At 41.2% G+C, this 22,405-nt stretch overlaps 1 protein-coding gene across 2 annotated transcripts in view; it reads left to right on the forward strand.

The window, feature by feature from the left end:
- The window catches only part of JAK1 (Janus kinase 1), a 54,999-nt gene extending 33,218 nt beyond the window's left edge, over positions 1 to 21,781 (forward strand). For both annotated transcript variants that reach the window (XM_084290787.1, XM_084290786.1), the window contains 21 exons: positions 494 to 647; positions 1,922 to 2,085; positions 2,634 to 2,976; positions 4,479 to 4,652; positions 5,427 to 5,584; positions 6,268 to 6,391; positions 7,069 to 7,255; positions 9,249 to 9,355; positions 10,588 to 10,734; positions 11,491 to 11,578; positions 12,127 to 12,254; positions 12,761 to 12,896; positions 13,329 to 13,480; positions 14,260 to 14,410; positions 15,531 to 15,625; positions 16,108 to 16,300; positions 16,915 to 17,039; positions 17,835 to 18,007; positions 18,482 to 18,599; positions 18,953 to 19,063; positions 20,030 to 21,781. In XM_084290787.1, coding sequence (XP_084146913.1) covers positions 494 to 647; positions 1,922 to 2,085; positions 2,634 to 2,976; positions 4,479 to 4,652; positions 5,427 to 5,584; positions 6,268 to 6,391; positions 7,069 to 7,255; positions 9,249 to 9,355; positions 10,588 to 10,734; positions 11,491 to 11,578; positions 12,127 to 12,254; positions 12,761 to 12,896; positions 13,329 to 13,480; positions 14,260 to 14,410; positions 15,531 to 15,625; positions 16,108 to 16,300; positions 16,915 to 17,039; positions 17,835 to 18,007; positions 18,482 to 18,599; positions 18,953 to 19,063; positions 20,030 to 20,131 — 3,130 coding nt within the window. In that variant the 3' untranslated portion in view covers positions 20,132 to 21,781. The remainder of the gene's footprint in view (positions 1 to 493; positions 648 to 1,921; positions 2,086 to 2,633; positions 2,977 to 4,478; positions 4,653 to 5,426; positions 5,585 to 6,267; positions 6,392 to 7,068; positions 7,256 to 9,248; positions 9,356 to 10,587; positions 10,735 to 11,490; positions 11,579 to 12,126; positions 12,255 to 12,760; positions 12,897 to 13,328; positions 13,481 to 14,259; positions 14,411 to 15,530; positions 15,626 to 16,107; positions 16,301 to 16,914; positions 17,040 to 17,834; positions 18,008 to 18,481; positions 18,600 to 18,952; positions 19,064 to 20,029) is intronic.
- Positions 21,782 to 22,405: the final 624 nt, after the last annotated feature.

The raw sequence follows: 22,405 nt of genomic DNA on the forward strand, positions 1-22,405 counted from the left end.
GACTCTTGGTCTCAACAATTTCATTCGTTTGCAGCAGATGCCAACTCTTTTAGCAGGTTTTTAAAAAGCCTTGTGTGCAGATAGAGTAAAAAGCTTATTTGTTGAACACACAGAAGATTGACTGTGTCCCTTTAAAGCTGGATGATTTGAATTAGTGTCGTTTTCACCATCTCCATCCAAAACCAAAGGGAAGCAGAAATTCCAGTGCATAGCTTCCAGTGCTTCCAGCTGTGGCCTGGAGGGAGGCACTCAGCGGTTGCAGAGGAGGAGGTCTGAAGCCGTGTTAACCCTTCAGATGAGTCATTTTAATTTGGAATGCAAATATCAACTATTGGTTAATGCACAGCAGAGGCATAGTCTCTTACACTGAGGCAGAAGACTGAAGGTTTTTGGCATGTACCTCATTTTGTTTTGCAAGTTTAGAATATGTATCTAATATAAATTGAGGATTTTCTCCCGGATTTTTAAAGTTTATTTCTCTTTTTCTTGCAAGATACTACTTTACAAACTGGCATGGGACTAGTGAAAATGAACCCTCCGTGTGGAGGCATTCACCAAAGAAGTCAAAAAACTCCTATGAGAAGAAGCATGTTCCAGAAGGAACCCCGATCCTTGATGCAAACTCATTAGAATACATCTTTGCACAGGTAAGAGGTTGCATGCAAGTGTCTGTGCCATTCCACTAACACAACAATTATTTGATCCAGTAGAAATTGTCTGCTTTAAAGAACTATTTTCAAGCTTTAATGTGTGTTTGACCTTACCTGTTGGCATTGGTCATACTTTATACTACATGGAGAAAAGAGAATTTGCTCATGGAGAACAACCAGGCCATGTGCAGAACATGTAACGAAAACTGTCTCACAGTCCAAAAACGTAGCCACAGGCTATGTTTTTACAACACAATTGCTTTTTTATTGACTGTTTTTTATATAAATGCTATACCTTTTCTTTTGTGAAAATTGTGCACATGATGCCATCCATAGAGTCATAGAATGGCTTGGGTTTGAAGGGACCTCAAGGATCAGCTAGCTCCAACCCCGCTGCCATAGGCAGGGACGCCACCCACTAGATCGGGTTGCTCAGGACCTCATCTAAGCTGGCCTCGAACACCTCCAGGGATGGGGCATCCACAGCTTCTCTGAGCAACCTGTTCCAGTGCCTCACCACCCTCATTGTCACACAGCCTGCTTGCATGCAGTTTTTCTTTCCTTCCGTTGTGCCTCCCAGTTGCTGGTGGCATGCTGCGTGCTGGTCGTGCCAAGTAGGTGCAGTTTCTATTTCAGCAAGCTTGTGTTCCTAATCGAAAATTGTTCTACTGTGAAACCACACTGTGAGAAAATGCCCAGGTAGCTACAGCTAGAAATACATCTTCATGGTACCACTTGCATTCTAAAGTAGTAAGAAGCAAAGGGTTTCTTTTGTGAAATCTGCCTAATTTGTGCCTTGTTTTATATCAGCATATAACATGCTGCAAAGTGTTTTTTGTCTTTTTTTTTTTCTGATTGCCAGCAAAAAAGGTAAAAACAATGAGTAGGGACCTTAGTGAATATTGCCAGACGATAGAGACTGTGTATGGGATGGATGTGCTGTGATGATGTTTGCAATGATTCCACCTGTTCCACAAATCATCATTTTAAGAAACTTTTTCTCAGGCACAAGCGTTGATGTTTCTTCTCGAGTAGGCAGGCTTTGTGGGATAACTAGTGCTTGCCTACATTCCTGTTTCATTGGTCTAAGAGAAGATGGCATCTTACTGCATAGCTCTTATCTTCTTCCTCTACCCCTTCTTGTCATGGCTTTCAGTTTTGGGTGACTCTTTTCTTGCTCAAGGAGAGCCTCTGATCTTGTGACTTCGGTTGCTAGCGTGACAAATGACAGACCTGATATCTTTTTTTTTTTTTCTTCTCTCCTTGTTAAGGGTCAATATGACTTGGTGAAAGGCCTAGCACCAATCCGTGACCCTAAAAATGATCAAGAAGTTCATGAAATTGAAAATGAATGCCTGGGAATGGCTGTCCTTGCAATCTCTCACTATGCCATCAACAAAAAGTTGAAACTTCCAGAGCTTCCCAAAGACATCAGGTAAGTTGGGATAAATTCTTCCTTGCTGCTGGATATGCTTCACTTCTCTTCCAAAAGGGATCTTAAGCATTTTATTTTGCACGGTCTGAGTACATGGGAGTTACAAGCTCCAACGCTAATACTGCTCTGTGTCTTCCTAATCTGGTCAATTGGGATATGTAATAGAAAATTTGAGTTACTTCTTACCTGAAGATGATATGAAATTGATGCAGCTAGTGCAGCCAGCATACTGATGTGTTGAATACTTGCTGGAAATTCAGGATTCCAGGTTAATAAATTCAGAAATTGTACTGTTGTTAAGTGGCAACTTAATGTTACTGATTTGGGTGGGCTGTATCCATTTGCTTCTAAACCTTACAGGTAAGGTTATTATTTGAATTCTTGTTGGCTACTAATTCCATAAACTGCTTCTGCAGTACCAACTGCACAGTGGTTTACTGCGTCTTGTTCTCTATAATTTGCTTTCAAAGTGTAAGGCAGCACCACATTTTAGAGTTAAAAACTTAGGACTCAACTGTCTTAACTCACACTGTTGTTTTTCTTCCTAGTTACAAGCATTATATTCCCGAAACTTTGAACAAGACAATCAGACAAAGGAATTTCTTAACCAGGATTCGGATAAATAATGTTTTCAAGCATTTCCTTAAAGAGTTTAACAACAAAACCATTTGTGACAGTAGTGTGTCTCCACGCGATCTGAAAGTTAAATACTTATCAACAATGGAGACTTTGACTAAATATTATGGAGCAGAAATTTTTGAGACTTCATCTCTGCTGATTTCATCTGAGAATGAAATAAATAGATTTAATTGTGGTGACAACGAAATCCTTCCACTATATGAAGTCATCGTGACAGGAAACAATGGAATTCAGTGGAGGCTCAAGCCAAATGTAAGTATCCCTTGATAAATGTGAATTTGAGATTACTTTTGGGGGCATAACAACTGCTAAAAAATGTACATGATCCTCAGACACTGCAGATCAGCTTTTTCGTTTTTAAAAGGGCTCTTTTCATAGATCGTAGGATAATTCAAGTTGGGAGAGACCTCAGAAGTTGTCATGTCCAACCCCCTGCTCAGGGTTAGCTCTGAGGCGAGACCAGATTGTTCAGGGCTTTAGCTATTTCAGTCTGGGAAAATTCCAAGGATGCAGACTCCGCATACTCTCTGGGCAGCCTCTTCACCTGGAAGTTTCACCAGAAAAACTGAAGACTTCACTGTATCTGCCAGACCAGATTCAAGTCACAAAAGGTTAATGTATGTGGAGGCCCTTATGGTTTGGTGCTCTGTCTTGATACCAAGGTCTGCTTACGCTTTTTTCTGTATGTTTGGCAACCCCAGATGCCAGAATTACTCATACTGATAGACTTTTCATGAGTAAGTTAGAATACAGTGACATTAAAGCTCAGCTTTCTCATGCAAGTGTTATTTTATATGATGTCCTTTGTTTCAGTGCTGCTGAGCTCACTTTGTTTAACCTCTTTTGTACTTTGTGTATATGAATATTAAATGTACTTTGTGCTTGAAGGGTTTATGGCATATTCTATAGTTTTTCTCCACATACAATACATGAACAAATAGACCTCTTTTTGCTTGCCTCAGTTCCCTACTGTGATGAGAAACCTACTGATAGCTATCTTTTGTAGCACAGAAAATGTGCTTCACTACATTTAGATGTAAGCTAATTATCTCTGGTGGAGAATTTCTGTTTGAAATGATAATATTAATGAGGGGGAGGGAAAGAAGAACGGATATTGAGAAGAAAAGCTTGCAAGAAGTACAGCCTGTTTCTTGTAAGGCTCCTGATTCTACTGATTTGCAGATTATTTTTATTTAAATGGCTGAACCAAACACTTCATCTCAGTGAAAAGCATTCAGTGACTGGCAGGAAGCTTTGCTTAGTCTGAGCGTTTATATTTTTTAAGTATGGAGTTAGTACTAGTTTTCAGTAATCTTTGATCTGTGAGGTGACCAGTGTCATTGTGGTCTGCATGCAGATTTCCAGCTGCTGTCGGCAGAAGTTCAGGCAGGAGCTGTGAGAAGAATGTTGCTCTGGCTTTGGGCTGAGCTCAGAAAGTACTTCATGTGCATACTTCAGAAATTTCAGTAGCACTGTTTCAGCCCTGTACTACTACTATTATTATTGCTAGCATAGTGAGAGAGGTAATTTGCCTGGCTAACAACTGGTTTCTTTCATCCTCGTGAAAGTTTTCTTATGGACAGCTCTTGATAGAAGTAAGCCCTGGCAATACAGGCAGTGATCACAGAATTGATAATTCAGTGCAAAGGCATTTAAGAATTAACTAGGTGTAGAAGATCAGTTTGTTGTGAATTTTTGTTTCATGATGAAAACACTGTGCTAAAAAAATGTTTTTATCCCAAATATATTTGCAGTCTGTACAGACGGAGAAAGAGAAGAAGAAAAAGTCTGATGGCAAAACCAAAAAGGAAGAAGAAAAACACAAAATCCGAGATTTATGGAACAATTTTTCCTATTTCCCTGAAATCACCCACATTGTCATCAAGGAGTCTACTGTGAGCATTAACAAGCAGGATAACAAAAGGATGGTAAGAACCAAACCTGGATAGTTTTCCCTCCTGTGGGTTGTTGTAGTGGCACAGTATTGTTGGGCAACAGGTGACAACCTGCTTGGGGAACATTTCCTAAGGGGACTTTTAAATAGTAGTTAAATATGCTGTCTTCAACAGCCTTTAAATGCAAAAGTGCTAATTAGAAGAGCAGCAAGTTGAAGAAGACAGTTACTTCTCTACACTTGCTACTACATACCAGTAAGAGTTATCAGCTCCCCAAGCTCTTCTTGATCTCCTGGCTGTGCTTCTCAGCCCGTGGCCTTCCTGTGTACAGCCTGGGACAGCCAAAAGCAGCGTCAAGAAAGAGGAGCTCAGAGAGGGAGGGCAGAGGGACACTGGGAGAGAGGAGAGTCAGGAGGAGAGTCACTAATTTCAGTGTCCTGTTTTTTCTTTCTGTGGGCTGTCAGCTGTTAGAATTTAGAAAGGAGCTACTGAAGTGCTCTTGGCTTCAAATCCACCATGCCTGCCCTAGTACTGAACTTGAGAGGTTTCACAATGACTACTGCAAGAGCTTGCGTTACAGATCTCACCCAGGATTACAGCAGAACTAGTCATGCCAGGGAATGAGTTTCAAGCAAGTAATAAGTAGGGAGGGTGCAGAGTGGTCACTGTTGGCCTCCTAAATGTGTATGGTTTTCTATCATGTGTTTCTGCACAATTTTTTACTCACTGTGAATGAATTGCTAGATATTTCTGAAATACTTGAACAAAACTGTAAGAATTCTTGACTAAAATATCTGTTTGTTTTAGGAAATAAAACTGTCCTCACATGATGAGGCCTTGTCATTTGCATCGCTGATAGATGGATACTTCAGACTTACAGCAGATGCCCACCATTATCTCTGCACAGATGTGGCTCCCCCACTGATCGAGCACAACATAAAAAATGGATGCCACGGACCCATTTGGTTAGTAAAATGGTTCGATTTTAATTGACCCACTTGAATTAGTCCACTAATTCTGCTGCATATTAAATCCATTGAGGAAATCTGGCTTTCTGGAACGGTTTCTGTAATGGCCAGAATTAGTTACCAGGAGGTTGTAGGATAACTTTTTTTTATGTAATCAGAAGAAAAAATTATATCATAATTTCTCTCCTCATCATTGTAGGAGTGTTTTGAGACTTATTTCACTAATAACTATAAAGGTAATCATCAGTTGAGCAGATGGGAATATTTTAGGTACACAAAGGTAAACTCTACTCTTATCTGTGCTGACCCTGGGAGTCCCTGGATGGATGTACAAAGCTTTGCTTTTTATTTTTAATTTGCTGAATGAATTATTTTCCTATCTGTCCATGTTTCTGGCTTTTCCTTCTGTGTTTAAGAGAACTTACATGTGCACTGTGTTGGAAGCAGTTTCCCCACTCAGCATGCAAGAACATAATAAATCCTCCCTTGCTGTTATACAGAAAAATGTGAGCATGTGCAATGCAGACAAATTATGTTTTAATAATAGTATAAATATTTGTAAGTTACGATATGTTTTTGTTCCAAATTTAGGATTACTTTCCCGTGTATTTACTAATAATAGCTTTTGGATGCAACTGCTCATTTGATGGTTTTATTCATTTGCACGTTGACTCTTTCAGCACCGAATATGCCATCAACAAACTGCGACAGGAAGGAAATGAAGCAGGAATGTACGTGTTGAGATGGAGCTGCACGAACTTTAACCACATCCTCATGACAGTGACTTGTTTCGAAGGCTCAGAGGTACGTCAGGTGTGGCATTCCCAGCAGTAATCTGGTAATGAGCTAAAGACCAGTGGCTCCCTGTAATCCACGATGTTATATTTATCTTCTTTAGGGCGGTTCATCTTAGTTTTCTTTGACAGCTGATGCAGCAGGGGATGGACACTAGTATTCATAGCTTTATTTTCCCCAGACTCTTGTGCTGTCTCTGACAAATATGTTTTGTTACATCCAGAACACTTCTGTTGATAGCAATAGGACTGTGCATGAACATGGTTCAAATTAAGCTTGTTTAACTCGTACTCTGGGAGAGTGACATACAGAATTTTTCACTGCAACTTACTGAACGCTTCTTGAGCATGGAAGAAAATTTCTTCTGAAGAGTCAGGACTTCTGAGTGCCCTCAGGCTATGCAGAACACAGAAGCTGTAATTTGGACCTGTTAAAAGTTTGCACCTTTATGTAGCACTCTGTTTTTATGAGCCTTCTTGGGGCTGAAGGTTATGGGAATTCCAGGGCCTTCTCCTGCTTTGTTGAAGTTTGATTAGAGGAACCTAGCTAGCATAGGAGCAAGTGTTTAATTCTTCTGAGAAGTAATTTCAAAGGCTTTATGGCTTTATAAACTCCTACAAATGTTCTTTCACTTTAGTGATCAGTATTTTCCTTTTTTTTTTTTTTTTTTTCCCCACTCTCTCCAGATGATAAACAGTTCAATCCAGTACAAGAACTTCCAGATTGAGGTGAAAAAAGGCGGGTACTTCCTACATGGTTCAAACAAATCTTTCGCATCCCTAAAAGAGCTGATGGATCACCTTAAAGGACAAATACTTCGGACAGACAACATAAGCTTTACACTGAAGAGGTGCTGCCAACCAAAACCGAGAGGTAGTCTCTGTCCCTTAAGAGAAACTACAAACTTTGTTGTTGAAAGAAAACAAGCTTCCGTACTGGAGGCATTTTTAGTGTCCTCTGTTTGTTCTTTATTTGTGCATCAAGCTCTTCTTTTACTTAAAAAGTTTCTTGCTTCTCTGTGTTTGGGGATCTTGTCAAAAAGCAAAAGCAAATGCTGTGAAAAAAAGAATTTAGGGGTTTCCTTTTAGTGTTACATGCTCAGTAGAGGATTCTCACAGGCTGGTGCTTCTCAAGAGCCTTGTTTGGATGAACTTTTCTAATGACAGTGGTTTGCCTTTTTGCACCTAAACAACTGGCCTCTGCAGTATCGATGGCAGAGGCAGAGCGCTAGATTTGTTTAAAAAGAAAATGTCACAGCTGACTCGGAGTCATGGGCTGCGATGTTGTGTCAGAGCAGGGACCATATAAGGTTCTTCCTTTTCTCCACTGAGTCACGTACGCCAGGCAGTGCCGCCGTGCATCACGTTATGTTGTTCCAGCAGAGGAGGTTTGCAACCTGCAGCTTGTTGCGTGGCAACCTTTGGTTTCAAGCTTATTTGCTGTCATTATGATGTGTTGTTTATTTTATTAATCTTCACAGAGCAGTGGGGAAAGCTTTGTCTGGAGCTGTTCTCAAGCCGAGCACCCTTGAAATCAGTAGATTTGTCTGTGAGATCAGATTTTAGATGACTGGGACAACTGTACATTTGTTAAACTGTTAATGCCAACACTTATTAAAACAGCTGTAAGCTGTAAGTGTCTTGCAGCTGAATTTTTTATGAAAGGAAACACACAGTGGCGTGGTTGTGTTGATCAGATAATGGTTTCCTGTTAGAATAAGGGGAATAACTGAGCTGCATTCACTACCTGCTTGTTTAGAAGGTCGTAGAGCATTTTGTAGCTCGTTTGAGTTTTTCAGCACTTCTCAAGAATGTAGTTAATTGTCTGGAGCATGGAGAGGTTAAACATTTTGACATTTCAATTAAATTTTGGCAGCTGTATTTAGAATAAAATAAGTAAAGCGGATCAAGGAGTTTTCTGCCCTCCTCAGCTTTTGGCATGACAGCGCATCTCTGAACTTCAGTTGGACCCAGTGCGTTGTCTTTGCTGTTCCCTATTCTGTTTCTTCCCTGTTTTTTTTTTTTTTTTTTTCATTTTCTTTTGAATCTGTCTGTTTAATTGGTTATTCACAAAGATGCTTAGGGCCTGAAGAAAGAGGAGAGTATTTCCAGCGCAGGGTCTGTTAACAGATTGTTTTCAGGTGCTAGACTGTGGTTTAATCCTGATGCACGTACATGTTATGCTGCCAGTACTGGGAGGGCCAGGTGCACACAGACATCTAAAACCATTGTATCGTAATAAATAACACCAGCTGTCAGATGCAGGAAGACAACATTAACGTGTAAGGCTTTTGGCTCTAACGATGCCTCTCCCTGACCAGAAACAGGGGAAAGCAGCAGCAGACTTTTCCTTCTGCTTATTTCCCATTCCCTACTTTAAGTTTTATGCTTTGAAAACAGCCTGTTAGTGTTTCCCAGAGCACAAGAAGCTTTCAAGGAGGTACAGAGAGGAAATGAGACTCCAGCTGTCTCATACCCATCTGGACAGTGGAAAACGGCCATACCTGTAGGCAGGAGGGAATGTGTGTTATTTCATTTAATCTGCATCAGAAGCAGTGTCTTTTTGGGCCCTGGATACTTCTCTGTGCAATAAGTACCAATGGTTTCTTATCAGCTGTGATACAGCTGATGTTAGATCTTGTACATAAAATAAAAAATATAGCTTTGTTTTGGTGAATTCTCTCATGAGTGATGAGCAGAAGTTGCTTGGCCAGGAATGTGGTTAAAGTTTCTTCTTTTCTCCCTTCTCATTCATTTGGAAATTTACTTTGCAGTGAGCTTACAAAAATGTTATTGTTTGAGAAAGGTGAATGTGTGCAGTTATTTTTGAGAAGTCTTAACGAATATTTTCTCTCCCTGCCTTCCAGAGATCTCCAACTTGCTAGTTGCAACCAAGAAGGCTCAGGAATGGCAGCCTGTTTATCATCTGGGCCAGCTGAGTTTCCATCGAATCCTCAAAGAAGAAATTACGCAGGTGGGTAGCTGCTGAACACTGTTGGTCTCTTAAAATCCCAACAAGTAGGGCAGCCCTCCATACCCAGTCAGGTAACAGAGGATCACTGCATTATGGCTGGTTGGACTGTTCTTCCGTTCCCATTTCTCCTCAATAAAACTTTCTGAATCTTTATTTGTATTAACAAATTTAATTTGCAGAATCCAGATGTTTATGTGGCCTTGCATGGAAAAAGAAGCAAAGCTTGGGAGTAATGCCTTTCACTAGAAATGCATGTGAAAAAAGATGCTTCTAAGGTCATTATTAAAATCATGAAAGTCTTAGGACCTGCTCTTGCTACCTGGTTTGTTACTAAATGTACTTGTATCTTTTAAAGCCTGGCATGTTAGGGAAATGGGCAACTTGAGGTTTCAGACAATATCCTACAGAAAAAAAAAAGGTAAAATATTCAAAAGGTCTGCAGAGTCTTGGCATTCAGAATCTTGTTTTCCAAACTGATCTAGCATGTATGTTCCTAAATCTTGTGACAGTCACTTGCAGTTAGTGGTGCAGGTGACCTGAATGAACTTTAAAAAACATTTGTTTGAATGCACAGATGACACTGACCATCTCTAAAAGACTTTGTCTCTTAAATCATGCAGTTAGTTTCTTCAGTTAAATAAAGATGTATTTTTTTTTGTCTTTTTTAAAAACAGAAACAAAGCAAAAAAAACACATTACTGACTGGGGAAGGCAGATAGAGTTTGTATTAATTGTTTTTTGATTGGTAATTTGCAGTCAGTATGCAGACTTCCTGCAAAAATATCCCAAGACGGAATCCTCTGTTATTTAGGAGGAAATTACATTCCCAAACAAAGTGTTCCATTGAAATATTACTTCCTTAACTTCTGGAAACACATGAAAGATCGCCTCAGCAGCAGCTTATTGTAAATAAGAGCTACTATTTATTCATTTGATGTTTAGTCTAATCGCATTAAATCTCACTGAGCCTGTTTGATGTTAGTGGAGATGTAATAGCCCTTTAATATCCAATGAGTTTACGGGGTAAGTGTTCTCAGAGAGACTACTGAAATGAAGAATAACATGCTGTCATTGTTTTTTCCACTCTGTAATAATTTTAAGTACGTGTAGCTAGATCAAGTGGAGGGCTAATTCTGAGAGGCAGAACTGAGTGCAGATTCGACTATTTGTGTAAATGTATATTTGTTTGCTTCGTCTCCTGGTTTGAAAGTATATGGTGTGTTGTGTCTTAGGGTGAACATCTTGGAAGAGGGACAAGAACACAGATTTACTCAGGGATTCTCAACTACAAAGATGATGAGAATGAAGGATATCAAAATGAGAAAGAGATTAAAGTCCTCCTCAAAGTCTTGGACCCCAGCCACAGAGACATTTCTTTGGTAAGTTTTTTCTCTTTTTCTATTGTCCTGCAATACTGGGCCTCACCACACTGTAACGATGCAGTGCCTGAGACACTTAGGGTTTGTGTGCGTGGTAGGGGAATGGAAGAATGCTGAAGATAGCTCTCACCATTCCAGGCAGTCAAATCCATCACTGATCAGTCCTTTGAGAAGCTAAAAAAGTTGATTTCCTTAGACAGGAAGCAGCACTGGGTTCTGGCAGGAGTAATCCACTATTCACTTGTAGCCTGCACGTGGACCCACACCTTGCAGTGGTGTGGAACACGCAGGCATACCCATAGCCACGGTCTGAACGGTGTCGTCTGAGAGCAAGGGAGTTCAGTGAGGGCACCACTACCTTCCAGAAACTACCTCTGCACTGTGCAGTGGGCTTGGCAATCTGTCGCCAGCTCTGTCATCAACAAGGCCACAGGCAAGTTGTTTGATTTGCATTTTGCTTAGTCATCTACTCAGAGAAGCTAATGCATCACAGATCAGACCTGGGATCTGTGTGTCTGTGAGAGTGCTGGGGAGAGCACTGGTTGCTTACATGACCCAGTGAACAACAAACATCCAAAACAGCTCTCCCCTGCCCCATTGCTGCAGCAGGACAGCATTTCCCTACTGTTGTCTATCCTTTATGCTACTGGAAAACACAGTTTTCTTTTGTAAATGTTTGTTATTGCTGCTCTAGTTTGTTAACGACTGCCCCAATGATCAGCAGTTTAATGTTGAATCTGCTTCACTTTCTAACAGGCATTCTTTGAAACAGCGAGCATGATGAGGCAGGTTTCCCACAAGCACATCGTCCTCCTCCACGGAGTCTGTGTCCGGGATGTAGAAGGTGAGTTCAGTTAACATCTCTTCGGACAGATTTTGAAGCAGCGGGTTTTGGTAAGGACAGGGCAGCCATTCCGTTCAGAGCCAGCCTTGAGGGAGATGTGGTCGATTTTTCAGGGCAGACAGAAGTGGAATGGGAACAGCCAAGCAGCTGCCAAGTCCTTTTCACTAACAAGTTTTCCCTTCCAGTGCTGTCTCTGAATAAATGTGTTACAGGGTGATTCCTTGAGGTCAGAAAGCCGAGTGCTGACAGGGGTGTCAATACAAACCAGCCGTCTCGCAGCAGTCATTTCCCTGGCAAGGCTCTGCCCCGTGGCCTTGGAAATGCTTTGTTCAAAGTTTACTGTTCTTTTACTGTGCAGAGCCTCTCTTGGCAGCCTTTTAGTTTGGACTCTTTGAGCACTGAAATAAACTTTGAGGAGGTAGAATAATGACATCTCACAACCAGTTTGCATCGAAGTTGGGGGTGGAAAGAGAAGTTGGGAACAGGCCTGTTAGATTTCTCCAGACACTGGTCATTGCAATACTGACTTTATGTACCCGACTTTGTAGATGTCATGGTTGAAGAGTTTGTTGAGTTTGGGCCTCTGGACTTGTTTATGCATCGGAAAAGTGAACTCCTGACAACTCCTTGGAAATTCAAAGTAGCCAAGCAGCTTGCAAGTGCACTAAGCTACCTGGTAAGAAGGCACCTTGAGACGAGCATTGTCTATAGCTTGCTGCAGTCTAGGGCTACGTAGATTTCGTGTGTGTTAGTAACTAATGAATTTCCTCTCACAGGCAGTGGGACTGTGCAATGTATGGGATTTAAAAAAAAAAAAAAATCATTATATTGCTTTAAGTAAGCCAAAAAACTTTGTGCATGTGTTTGCCACCAGTTCTTTGTTTGTGCTTGGAAGCCAGTGTTCCATTTCTGCAGTTTTGCTTGTCATGTAACAGGAATATAATGTTGGTCTTTTTTCCAAAATGTATTACATCAACAAATACAAATGCTAAAGTGTGAACAGCATGTTCCTACTTCTCTTTTCCCTGTTTTTCTCTAGGATGATTTCTTCCAAGCTGTATTTTTGGATTTCAGCTTGGAGTATTCTACAGTGATTCCCCCCATGCTATGGGTGTGTTAGAGCACTTGCTGAGCATTGCTAGCTCATTGCACTCACCGTTTTCTTTTCCTACCTCACTGTAGGAGGATAAGGATTTGGTACATGGAAATGTGTGTACTAAAAACATCCTACTGGCAAGAGAGGGAATTGATACTGAATATGGTCCTTTCATAAAGCTGAGCGACCCAGGAATACCAATAACCGTGCTGTCCAGACAAGGTACGGTACAGGAATCGGATTTGTCTCTTCGGTGTGGTGGGGAAGGGAAATAATGCAGTTTTATACCAGCTAGAATTGGTTCTCAAATAACAGTAATCAGCTTTTGTGAAGCTGAAAACTACACTGAACTAAAGGAGTGTTTGCTGATGGTCAGTACTTGTATTCATTTCTCCTAAAGTCATGTGAAAGTCCAGTGAGATAATACAGAAGGAGTCACAGTTTCTGGATGGCTCAGAGCTAGAGCTTATAAAAGCCACAGAAATGTCTGTATGAGAACAGGGATTTGAGAATCAAGATTTCCCTGAAACCGGACAAATACTGCAGCTTTAGTTTATTTTAGTTAAGCAGCTGTTAGGCAAGAATAAGTAAGCTGGAAGTCTTAAGCCCTTCAGTATTAATTCCAAAATGCTTTGGTTCTGTTTTTTATCTAAGAATGTGTCGAGCGAATCCCCTGGATTGCACCTGAGTGTGTTGAAGACTCCAAAAATTTAAGCATTGCAGCAGATAAGTGGAGCTTTGGTACAACGCTGTGGGAAATCTGCTATAATGGAGAAATACCACTGAAAGACAAGACGTTAGCAGAGGTAAAACTGCGTCGTATTAACTTTACCTGGACGTGCATCCTCTTCGGCACTTCAGTTTCGACACATAATTTAAGTTGCTTTCAACTTGTTCCAAAACCAGCTCAGCTGTACTTGACCAGGGGCAAATTCTGTTTAAATTGCCACAGATCACAGCAGAAATTGCTGTCCTTACTACAAAGATGCTGATTATTGCTTCAATCTGACCTTGTTGGTGGTTCTCAAAATGCAGCATGGTAACAACTGAACAGAGCTTCTGATGCTGTCACACCTGTCCTTTTCTAATCAATATGTCCACTTAAAAACTTACTCAGGTGCTGCTTAAAAGGACCTAGTTTTCTGTTCTTGTTTGTTCCTTTTGGCCATTGGTTCATAACTAGTCTCCTTGGGACTCCTTATTGCTTGCTCTGAAAGCTTTTAAAAAAAAATCGTTCTGCTTTACTGCTGGCAGCTTCTGTTCCTCACTGCCAGAGGCCCCCAGCATTGTTCCGTATCGGTCTTTTCTCTCTGTGGTGGGAAGGTGATGGAGCAAGGCAGCTGCTGCTTGTCTGAAGGAAATGACAAGTACTGGTGTCACTGCCCGAGCTGTTTTAACAGGAGGTAACTGAAAGGCACTTGCTGCCCTGGCTGCAGGTTACCTCCTGCATGTGGTAGGCTGCTGGGTAAGCAGTCTTACTTTTGCTTTTAGTTTTTGCACAAGGCCACCCTCATCCCATCTGTCCCATCTCAGAGGCCTTGTCCAAATTTAATGATTCTGTGACTCTGTGACTTGCACCTTACAGAAGGAGAGGTTCTACGAGGGGCATTTCGTGTTGGCAACACCGTCATGCAAGGAGCTGGCTGACCTGATGAAACAGTGCATGAACTACGATCCCCATCAGAGACCCTTCTTCAGAGCAATCATGAGAGACATCAACAAGCTGGAGGAGCAAAGTAAGGCTTGGATTTGCTTATTGGCTGAAGGGTTGGATAAAGAAGGACAGTTTTTTGGGCTAAATTGGACACCTTACAGCAGCACTGTTGCATAGTGACAGTATTGTAGAATATCCTGAGTTGGAAGGGACCCACAAGGATCATCAAGTCCAACTCAATGAGGCAGCTTCATGCCATTCCCTCAGGTCCTATTGCCAGGTCCTCTCACCAGAGAGAAGAGATCCTGTTACTCTGAATCCTGTTTCTCTATATACCACAGATCATAAATTCTTTCTTATCTTTACAGCAGCAGCTATAAAATCAGTTGACATGATTTTGTTACATGTTCCATATTTGTCTATGTAAAAACAGATTTATTTTTAATAAGTCTGTTAACATGCAAGGTGTTTTTTTTTTTTTTTTTTTTTTTAAAATCTTTGAGCTTTAGAAACTGTTTATTGTAATGCATAGCACGTGTACAAAACAGGCTCCTTTCCACAGTGATCTTGCAGGTGGATACTTTGTCACTTGCTGCTCCTCTGTGGAATAAAATCCCTGCCCTCATAGTTTGTAAACGAAGAAACTAGAAGGAACATGTGCTGACTCTCTTCTAAGAAACAAAGTGTTTTAGAGCTTAGTGGGCATTATAAGTAGTTAAACAGCAGCATCTGAGGAATGAGGAATCTCAGTAACAACGCTGCGTATGGTTGTATTGACAGGAGCGTGTTGTGTCTGTATGACAGTGGAAGTGCCCCTTGCTATAGATAAGTGCAAATAGGATGCAAGCATTTAATTGGTACTGAATATGTGGCTTAAGTTATGCTGGTGGTTATATCTAGCAGTACAGAGCCATAGAAGGGGAATAACTCCTGCAGGGCGGCAAGTACTGCGGGAAGTACTGTGAGAGAAAACTGAGTCAGAGTCTGCAGAAAGGCCCAGCAAGCAGACGATGGACTGGCACATGCAAATGGGAGGGATTCCCTGTCAACAAAGAGGCAAAGGTTAAAATAGGTTGGGACAGCAGGGAGAGAGGCACTTAGAGCAGCAGATTGGAAGTGCCCAAGGATACCTTGAAGTGTCAAGACCAAGAAGTCCCTGCAGAAGAGTCTACCTAACTTAGAACATTTTTTTCCACTCCCAGATCCTGATATTGTCTCAGAGAAGAAGCCCGTTACAGAGGTCGACCCCACGCTCTTTGAAAAACGATTCTTGAAGAGAATCCGTGATTTGGGAGAGGTAAGAGGAATGTCAGGTTGAGATCCCTATGTTGGAAACCAGAAACACAACTTTTTCTGGACCAGGTTGCCCTTAAGTCCGTTAGGGCTGAGCATGAAGGGCAGCTGCAAACATTTTTGCACAAAGTACGGGGGTGGTGGAGGCAACGTGAGGAGGCTTTTTGTATGCACTAGGCCTGCTCAGGGGCAAAGGTGGCAGGGAATTGGTGAATCCAGCTTCAAGAAAGTAGGTGTGCTCTGTGTGGAAATTCAGGCAATCTTCTGGGGATATCCAGTTACCAGTGTTCCTGTTTGCATGTTTGTTACTAGGGGGAATTTCTGGTTTCTTGGTCTCTGTGTTTTTATAGAAATTAGAGTGTGTGTGTGGACATAGCTCTGCCTGCTTTCTGTGTCACAGCAGGAAGATGTGAATCGTAGTGCATCAGTGACACCATGGTTAGTGAGCATCGTGTTAACGAATGCTGTCTTCTCTTTGACAATTAGGGCCACTTTGGCAAGGTTGAACTGTGCAGATACGATCCAGAAGGCGACAATACAGGAGAACAAGTGGCAGTTAAATCTCTAAAGCCAGAGAGTGGAGGGAATCACATCGCTGACCTCAAGAAGGAAATAGAAATCTTGAGGAATCTTTATCACGAGAACATTGTCAAATATAAGGGAATTTGCACAGAAGACGGTAAATCTTCATAAAGAATGCTAAAACTATACACTAAAGTATAAAAGTTTTCCTTTAAAAGTTAAGCATTTCAAAAAGTAGAACAGTCTTAGTTCTATCTTATGGGTTCAGGTCTCTTTCTTCATGGAAGAAGCAGCAATTTCTCCGAGAGGCAGAAGTTGTCCTTCTGTGTCCTTTTTTGTGCTTATCTAACTTTGATGTGACCGAAGAGGTGGATGATCTCACCAAATCCATTAAAAGGAATGAGCCACCTGGGCAGGATGGTGGTTTCTGTGTTCCAGGAGTGAGCTGACAGAATCAGCCAGGTCATAACCCCATAAACTGCGGTATCATCAAAGAGAGCGCCGTTGCCTTATACTTTGCATTTGCAAAAGTGATTATTTTAAGTTAATATTTAAAAGCTTTAAGAACTTTATATTCAGTAATTGTGCTGCCTGGAATAGATTCTCCTCTGTATTGGTACAATGACTGATGTGGGAAATAGCCCATAGTCTGGTCATGGTCGTCAGTATTATTCCAGAACAAATATTATCAGTGCTGTGAGCCTCGTACAGAAGGTGTTAATGAGATAAAGGGATGCATGCTCGCAAATTAAACATATGCTCTGTTTTTAGGAGGAAATGGGATTAAACTCATCATGGAATTTCTTCCTTCTGGGAGTTTAAAGGAGTATCTCCCACGGAACAAGAACAAAATCAATCTCAAACAACTTCTCAAATACGCAGTTCAGATCTGCAAGGTGAGCATGGCACCAGAGACTTCCTGCAACTCCTCTGTTTGATTATGTTAATTATTAGTTTCACTAGTTTATTTCGTGTAGTAGAGTAAGGGAGAAGGGAAAGGGAGGCTTGCTTTATAAACAAAACCATTCTCATTGCTTTGTCCCCAAGAACCTGAATCCTAAAGCAGTCTCTCCAGTGTTGCAGATGCTATTGGCACAAAGATCAGCAAGGCATTAATTATTTGGTTCGCTTGCATAAAAGATTACAATGAGAAGAAGTTGTTCCTACTACAGAATTGGAAGTAATAGAGAGGAGGGAGAACAGCGTTTAGAAATGGTGTGCAGGTAAGAGGGAAGGAGCAATCTGCACGTCTTGTAAGTGAGGAAGGGATGCAAGTGCACAGTACAGTGAGACTGCGTGAAGCAACGCGCTTTAAGAGGCTGTGGCTTTGTAATTAGGGTGGATGACGCAATTAGAAGAAGCATAAACACAGACATCAGATCTAGCAGCGCACAAAGAAATGTGTCATGGAGAGGTGGTTGTGGACATGGTGGTTGCTTGGCTGAAAGTTAAACAGAGTAAAAGCAGAAGCAAAACAAACTGCCTCAACAGGGGGAAACCAAAGGCAGAGTTTAGAGGGAAGATGTGGATCAGAAAAGGACCCTGGGACGTGCCAACAGGAGAACCTGCCATTTGAATACCTGCCTGGAGCATTACCAGATGAACAAGGGAGCATTTGAGGGGGAAACTGGAAGAAAAACAGTGACATAAGCGTTGGAGAAACTCGTGTAAACGTCTTCCTTCTCTTGTAGGGAATGCACTATTTGGGCTCCTGTCACTATGTACATCGTGACCTAGCAGCAAGAAATGTCCTTGTTGAAAGTGAGAACAGAGTGAAGATTGGTGATTTTGGTCTCACCAAAGCAATTGAGACTGATAAGGAGTACTACACTGTCAAAGACGACCTCGACAGCCCTGTTTTTTGGTAATAAATTAGAACTAATTTTCATTAATCAGACTGTGCAGCAGAACAACCTGTCTGCTCCCAGAGACTTAGGCTTTTAGATGTCCAGATAATTCTTCCTATTTTGGTAAGAGGCCTCAATAAAGAGATAGTATCAGAACAAGGAAGAGGCACGTGGTAGAATATACCTGAGATATGTAATCTATTTAATTATAGATATCTTGTGTTATTAATTTCTTCCTGCATTGAATGATGTATTTTTGCTTTATTTTCTATTTGTTTTTGGTCTCTTTAGTCTCACAGGGATTTGCTGTGTAATGTTTACACCATGTTTACTACTTCTGTGGTGTTCCAAGCCCTATGGGCACTGTCATGTATAAGGACTCTACAAATGCAGAGTGCGCCTCTTCCATTTGCTTACTTTAGATGTGTGCACTTGTGAGTAAATCTGTGCAGCTGTGAATAAAATTTAACACTGTCACGTTGTGTCCACAGGTATGCTCCAGAATGCTTGCTTCAGAGTAAATTTTACACTGCTTCAGACGTCTGGTCGTTTGGGGTGACACTGTATGAGCTGCTAACCTACTGTGACTCGGAGTCCAGCCCCATGGCAGTAAGTGGTTGTGAAAGAAACTGCTGTTAAGGCTGCTTACATCAGTTGTGTTCTTTGTTGTTTTGAAACAAGAAATATAAAGAATTTATCTCATGAAAACAACCCTTGAGGTTGTCTTTCACTAAGACAGAGTTAAGTCGGGGTGACAGACTGCATGTCCTGGCGAGGAAACTCAATTTACAGATGTCACTCGCTGATTTCTAATGTGTGTGTATGGTGCACATGACCTGCATGGTAGTCATCTACAGTTTCTTTTCATTTTGAGTTTGAAATGCCATCTTGCTGTCAAATTGCAGCAGTATGGATTTGTGCTGGGTAGGAGGATGCACAGCTGACTCTTGCTCTTTCCACAGGAATTCTTGAAAATGATCGGCCCCACGCAGGGTCAGATGACAGTAGCACGGCTTGTGCGTGTTTTACAAGAAGAAAAGCGCTTGCCACGTCCTCCCAACTGCCCAGAAGAGGTAACACAGCTACGCTTTTATAATTTTATAAACTAACACTCGTGAACAATTTTGCACGTCTATAATCTTCTTCCTTTTACAGTGAAATAGCAGCAAAAGCACCACACATTTGGTTTGGATACAGTCTCAGTGCTTCAGCTCTATTAGAAAGGCATTTACAATTTTTTTAAGCGCTATCTTTAAATGTTTTTCAGCACTGATTTTACCGTGTTGCAAAATCCCTGCAAAGGGGGTTAAAAACTTGGCTAAAGGACGTGGTTCCGTATAAAATTCATTTGTCATCCTTGAGTTTTGCACTATAGATCTGGTTCCTGGGTGTGTGGCAGCCCAGACTGCTGCCCCTGGCCTGCAATCTGCAGCCTCCTGCCCACGGAGGAGCCAGGGACTGGCTGCACTGCGTTGGGGCTGGGCTGTGGGCTGTTAGAGGCAGGAGGCAGGATGCTGCTGCTGCTCAGCGTGGCTCAGGGCAGGGCAGGGCAGGGCAGGCAGCTGCTGCAGTGACTTGGGAGGAGGGGAAGGTGAACTGCGCCTGGGCCCTGGGCTGGAAGGGCTCAGCACCAGCAGGCCCTGATCACCAGCAGGCTCCTGGTGCCCAGACCAGTGCTACATCAGACTGTAAATCACCATCCTCTAGCTCCAGGTGCTGTTGGTTAAGCAGTGCCCTAGCCCCTGATAGGCAATTAGTAGCTATTTTGACTAAACAAACACTCCTGAAACTGTAATGAAGCTGCTAAATTGTTTTCAACTGTTTATGTTACTGTGGCATCTTCACACATACACCTTTATGTAGAAAAAAAAACACAAAAGAGCCCTGCGCTCAAAAACTTGCCAATTCTGAGCAGAATCCTTGGCATGTTTCTATTCTGCGTTGTTGACTTCACAGCAGTGGGAATCAGGTCTATGATGTTCATTGGAGATACAAATTGTTTCGCTCATCCTTTAAAAACTTCTCTTTTTTTCTGCTAGGTTGACCAGCTGATGAGGAAATGCTGGATATTCAAGCATGATAAACGGACAACCTTTCACAACCTGATTCAAGGATTTGAAACAATTATGAGCAAAATATAATTATTTTTTTTTATAATGTCAGTGCTTTAAATGTGTGTCAAAATATAAATGCCCAGACCTTTCATTTTTTAACTACTGTAATTTGTATTCTGACTGTGCTAATGTGTTCAAAGGATTATTTTTCCAACAGGTTTCCTTTTTTATTTAGTCAACAGTTGGATCAAATTGATTTAAAAGGTATGGCAGAAACAATAGCTTCAACTCCTTTTACGCCGGTTACTGCAACACAGTTTCACCTCTATTTAATTTTGGTCTCACTGCAATTTGAACTGTCCAGATAAACGTGAGCTGAAAGAGCAGTGTCAAAAAATGCTACAGTTCTCAGTGCAACATGTAGCATTTAAAACAAGTCTGTGGTTCACATTTATTCTGTGAACCTAGTGGCCATAATAGAACTTAAAATTTTAATGGCGTTTTTGAGGAAGCTTTTAGGAAATTTTGGCTGAGGTGCACTTACATTTCAGTAAAAAAACAACTTGGGCGCAAAAATTCAGAGAAAGCAGTATCATAACTCTTCTTAAGCCATTTGCAGTTCTGCGCTCTCAATCACATTTTTTAAAAAAGCTTCACCATCATGTTTCAAAAAGGGGAAAAAAAAAAAGCATGAATCAGCAGGTATAGTTATGTGTTTCATTGAGAACCCCCCCATCTCTGGATAAATGCATTTGCTTTTCCTAACCCATCTGCCCCCCATTACCCATTTCTACCCCCTGAAGCTTCCACCAGTTATGTAGCTGTTAACCATGCCAACATGTTGATCTTCAGCTTGTGTTGCAAGTGAGCCACAGTGCACGGTGTGGGGAAATGTATGCAGGAAAACCTCTAACTACTTTGGGGATAGAAAAGAAAATTAAGCCATGTACAGATGGGGGGGAGATGTTCCCCCAGCAAAGAATAATTTTGTAAAGGAGAGGATTGAACAAGAGGGAACTGTCCCTAGGAGAGGGAAAGAACACCTCAGGCACAAAAAATAGGTGTCTTGCTATCAGTAGTGCCATCACAGGAGTGCACACTGTACTCTTTTTTTTTTTTTTTTTTTTTTTTTTTTTTTGTCAGTTTTGGCCAGCACGTTAATTCATTTTAGCAGTTTTTCAATAAAGCTGCTCCCTTGATGTAAGGTGATTATGCTTTAAATAATAGCACTGGCCTTTGTTTAATTTGACTTAGTCTCCAGCCATATGCTTGTGAAGTATTTGGTTGACCAGGAGTGCCAGAGCCCAGCTGGGGCAGACTGGGACCAGGGAAGTTTTATTGTCAGGACCAGATCCAGCATTTAAACTGTAATTGAGTCAAGTGAAGGAGTGTAGTCTCGTTTCGTACATCTGTCAGTCTTTGATGAGCAGTAGTTTAACTGGAAACCTATTGCTGACCCGCGTCCTAGAACTTGGGCAATACTGTTTTTCCACCAAACCTGGATTTTGAAAGTGCTTTGAGGAAATAGTTCTGGCAATAACAGAGAAAGATGTCTTTAAGTATCTATCTATATATATATATATAAAATTGTAATTATGAGCGGCAACCAGGTCAGATTTATTTTTACAGTATTACCTGTTTTTTCTGTATGTCACGTATGAGCCCGACTTAAATCTGTAAGCACTTTGTTACTCTTTATACAAAGAAGTTAATAAAGGTTTGTTTTTTTTTCCTCCATGTGTTTCTTTTTACATAATCTATTAAAGATTTTTAGTGTGTAGAATTTTAGTGTATATTCCATAGGAGTAGTGCTCAGAACATGTCCTTAAAACAGCCTTCCCCTACCTTACATGCTCGCTTTAACAGCAGTCCAGCGATGGTTCTGTTCCACAGGACACCACTTTAAAGGTGTACCAACAATTTATTTTAATTGAGAAGGTTAACAACTCGAGCAAGTTGCATTATAAAGAGTTTGAACAAAATATTACAAGTGAACTTATCAATACATACAGAATCCCAGAATAACTAAGTCCATAAATTGCATGGCTAGGTGGCTGTCTTAGACTTTCCTTCCTGTCTGCCCAGTGCAGCCTATCTTATCTAGAGAACACAGTGAAGAAGGAGAGGATTATTTTTTTTTAAGCCTTGAAAATACACATCCTGGTCACATCGCAAAGCTTGAGCTGCCATTTCAAGACTTTATTTAAAAAGAAAATAAATCTGTATTGAAAAATGGCTTCAGTACTATCTACTGAGCTAGAGCAAGAGTAAGAAGGGCTGCTGGTACCGTCTCAATGGCATCATTCAATTAACTCCAAAATCATTTGCAACAGGATTCTAGGGCAGCAAGCCCACACTGTC

Source organism: Netta rufina (assembly GCF_964035555.1).
Source record: "Netta rufina genome assembly, chromosome: 8".
Classification (NCBI taxonomy): domain Eukaryota; kingdom Metazoa; phylum Chordata; class Aves; order Anseriformes; family Anatidae; genus Netta; species Netta rufina.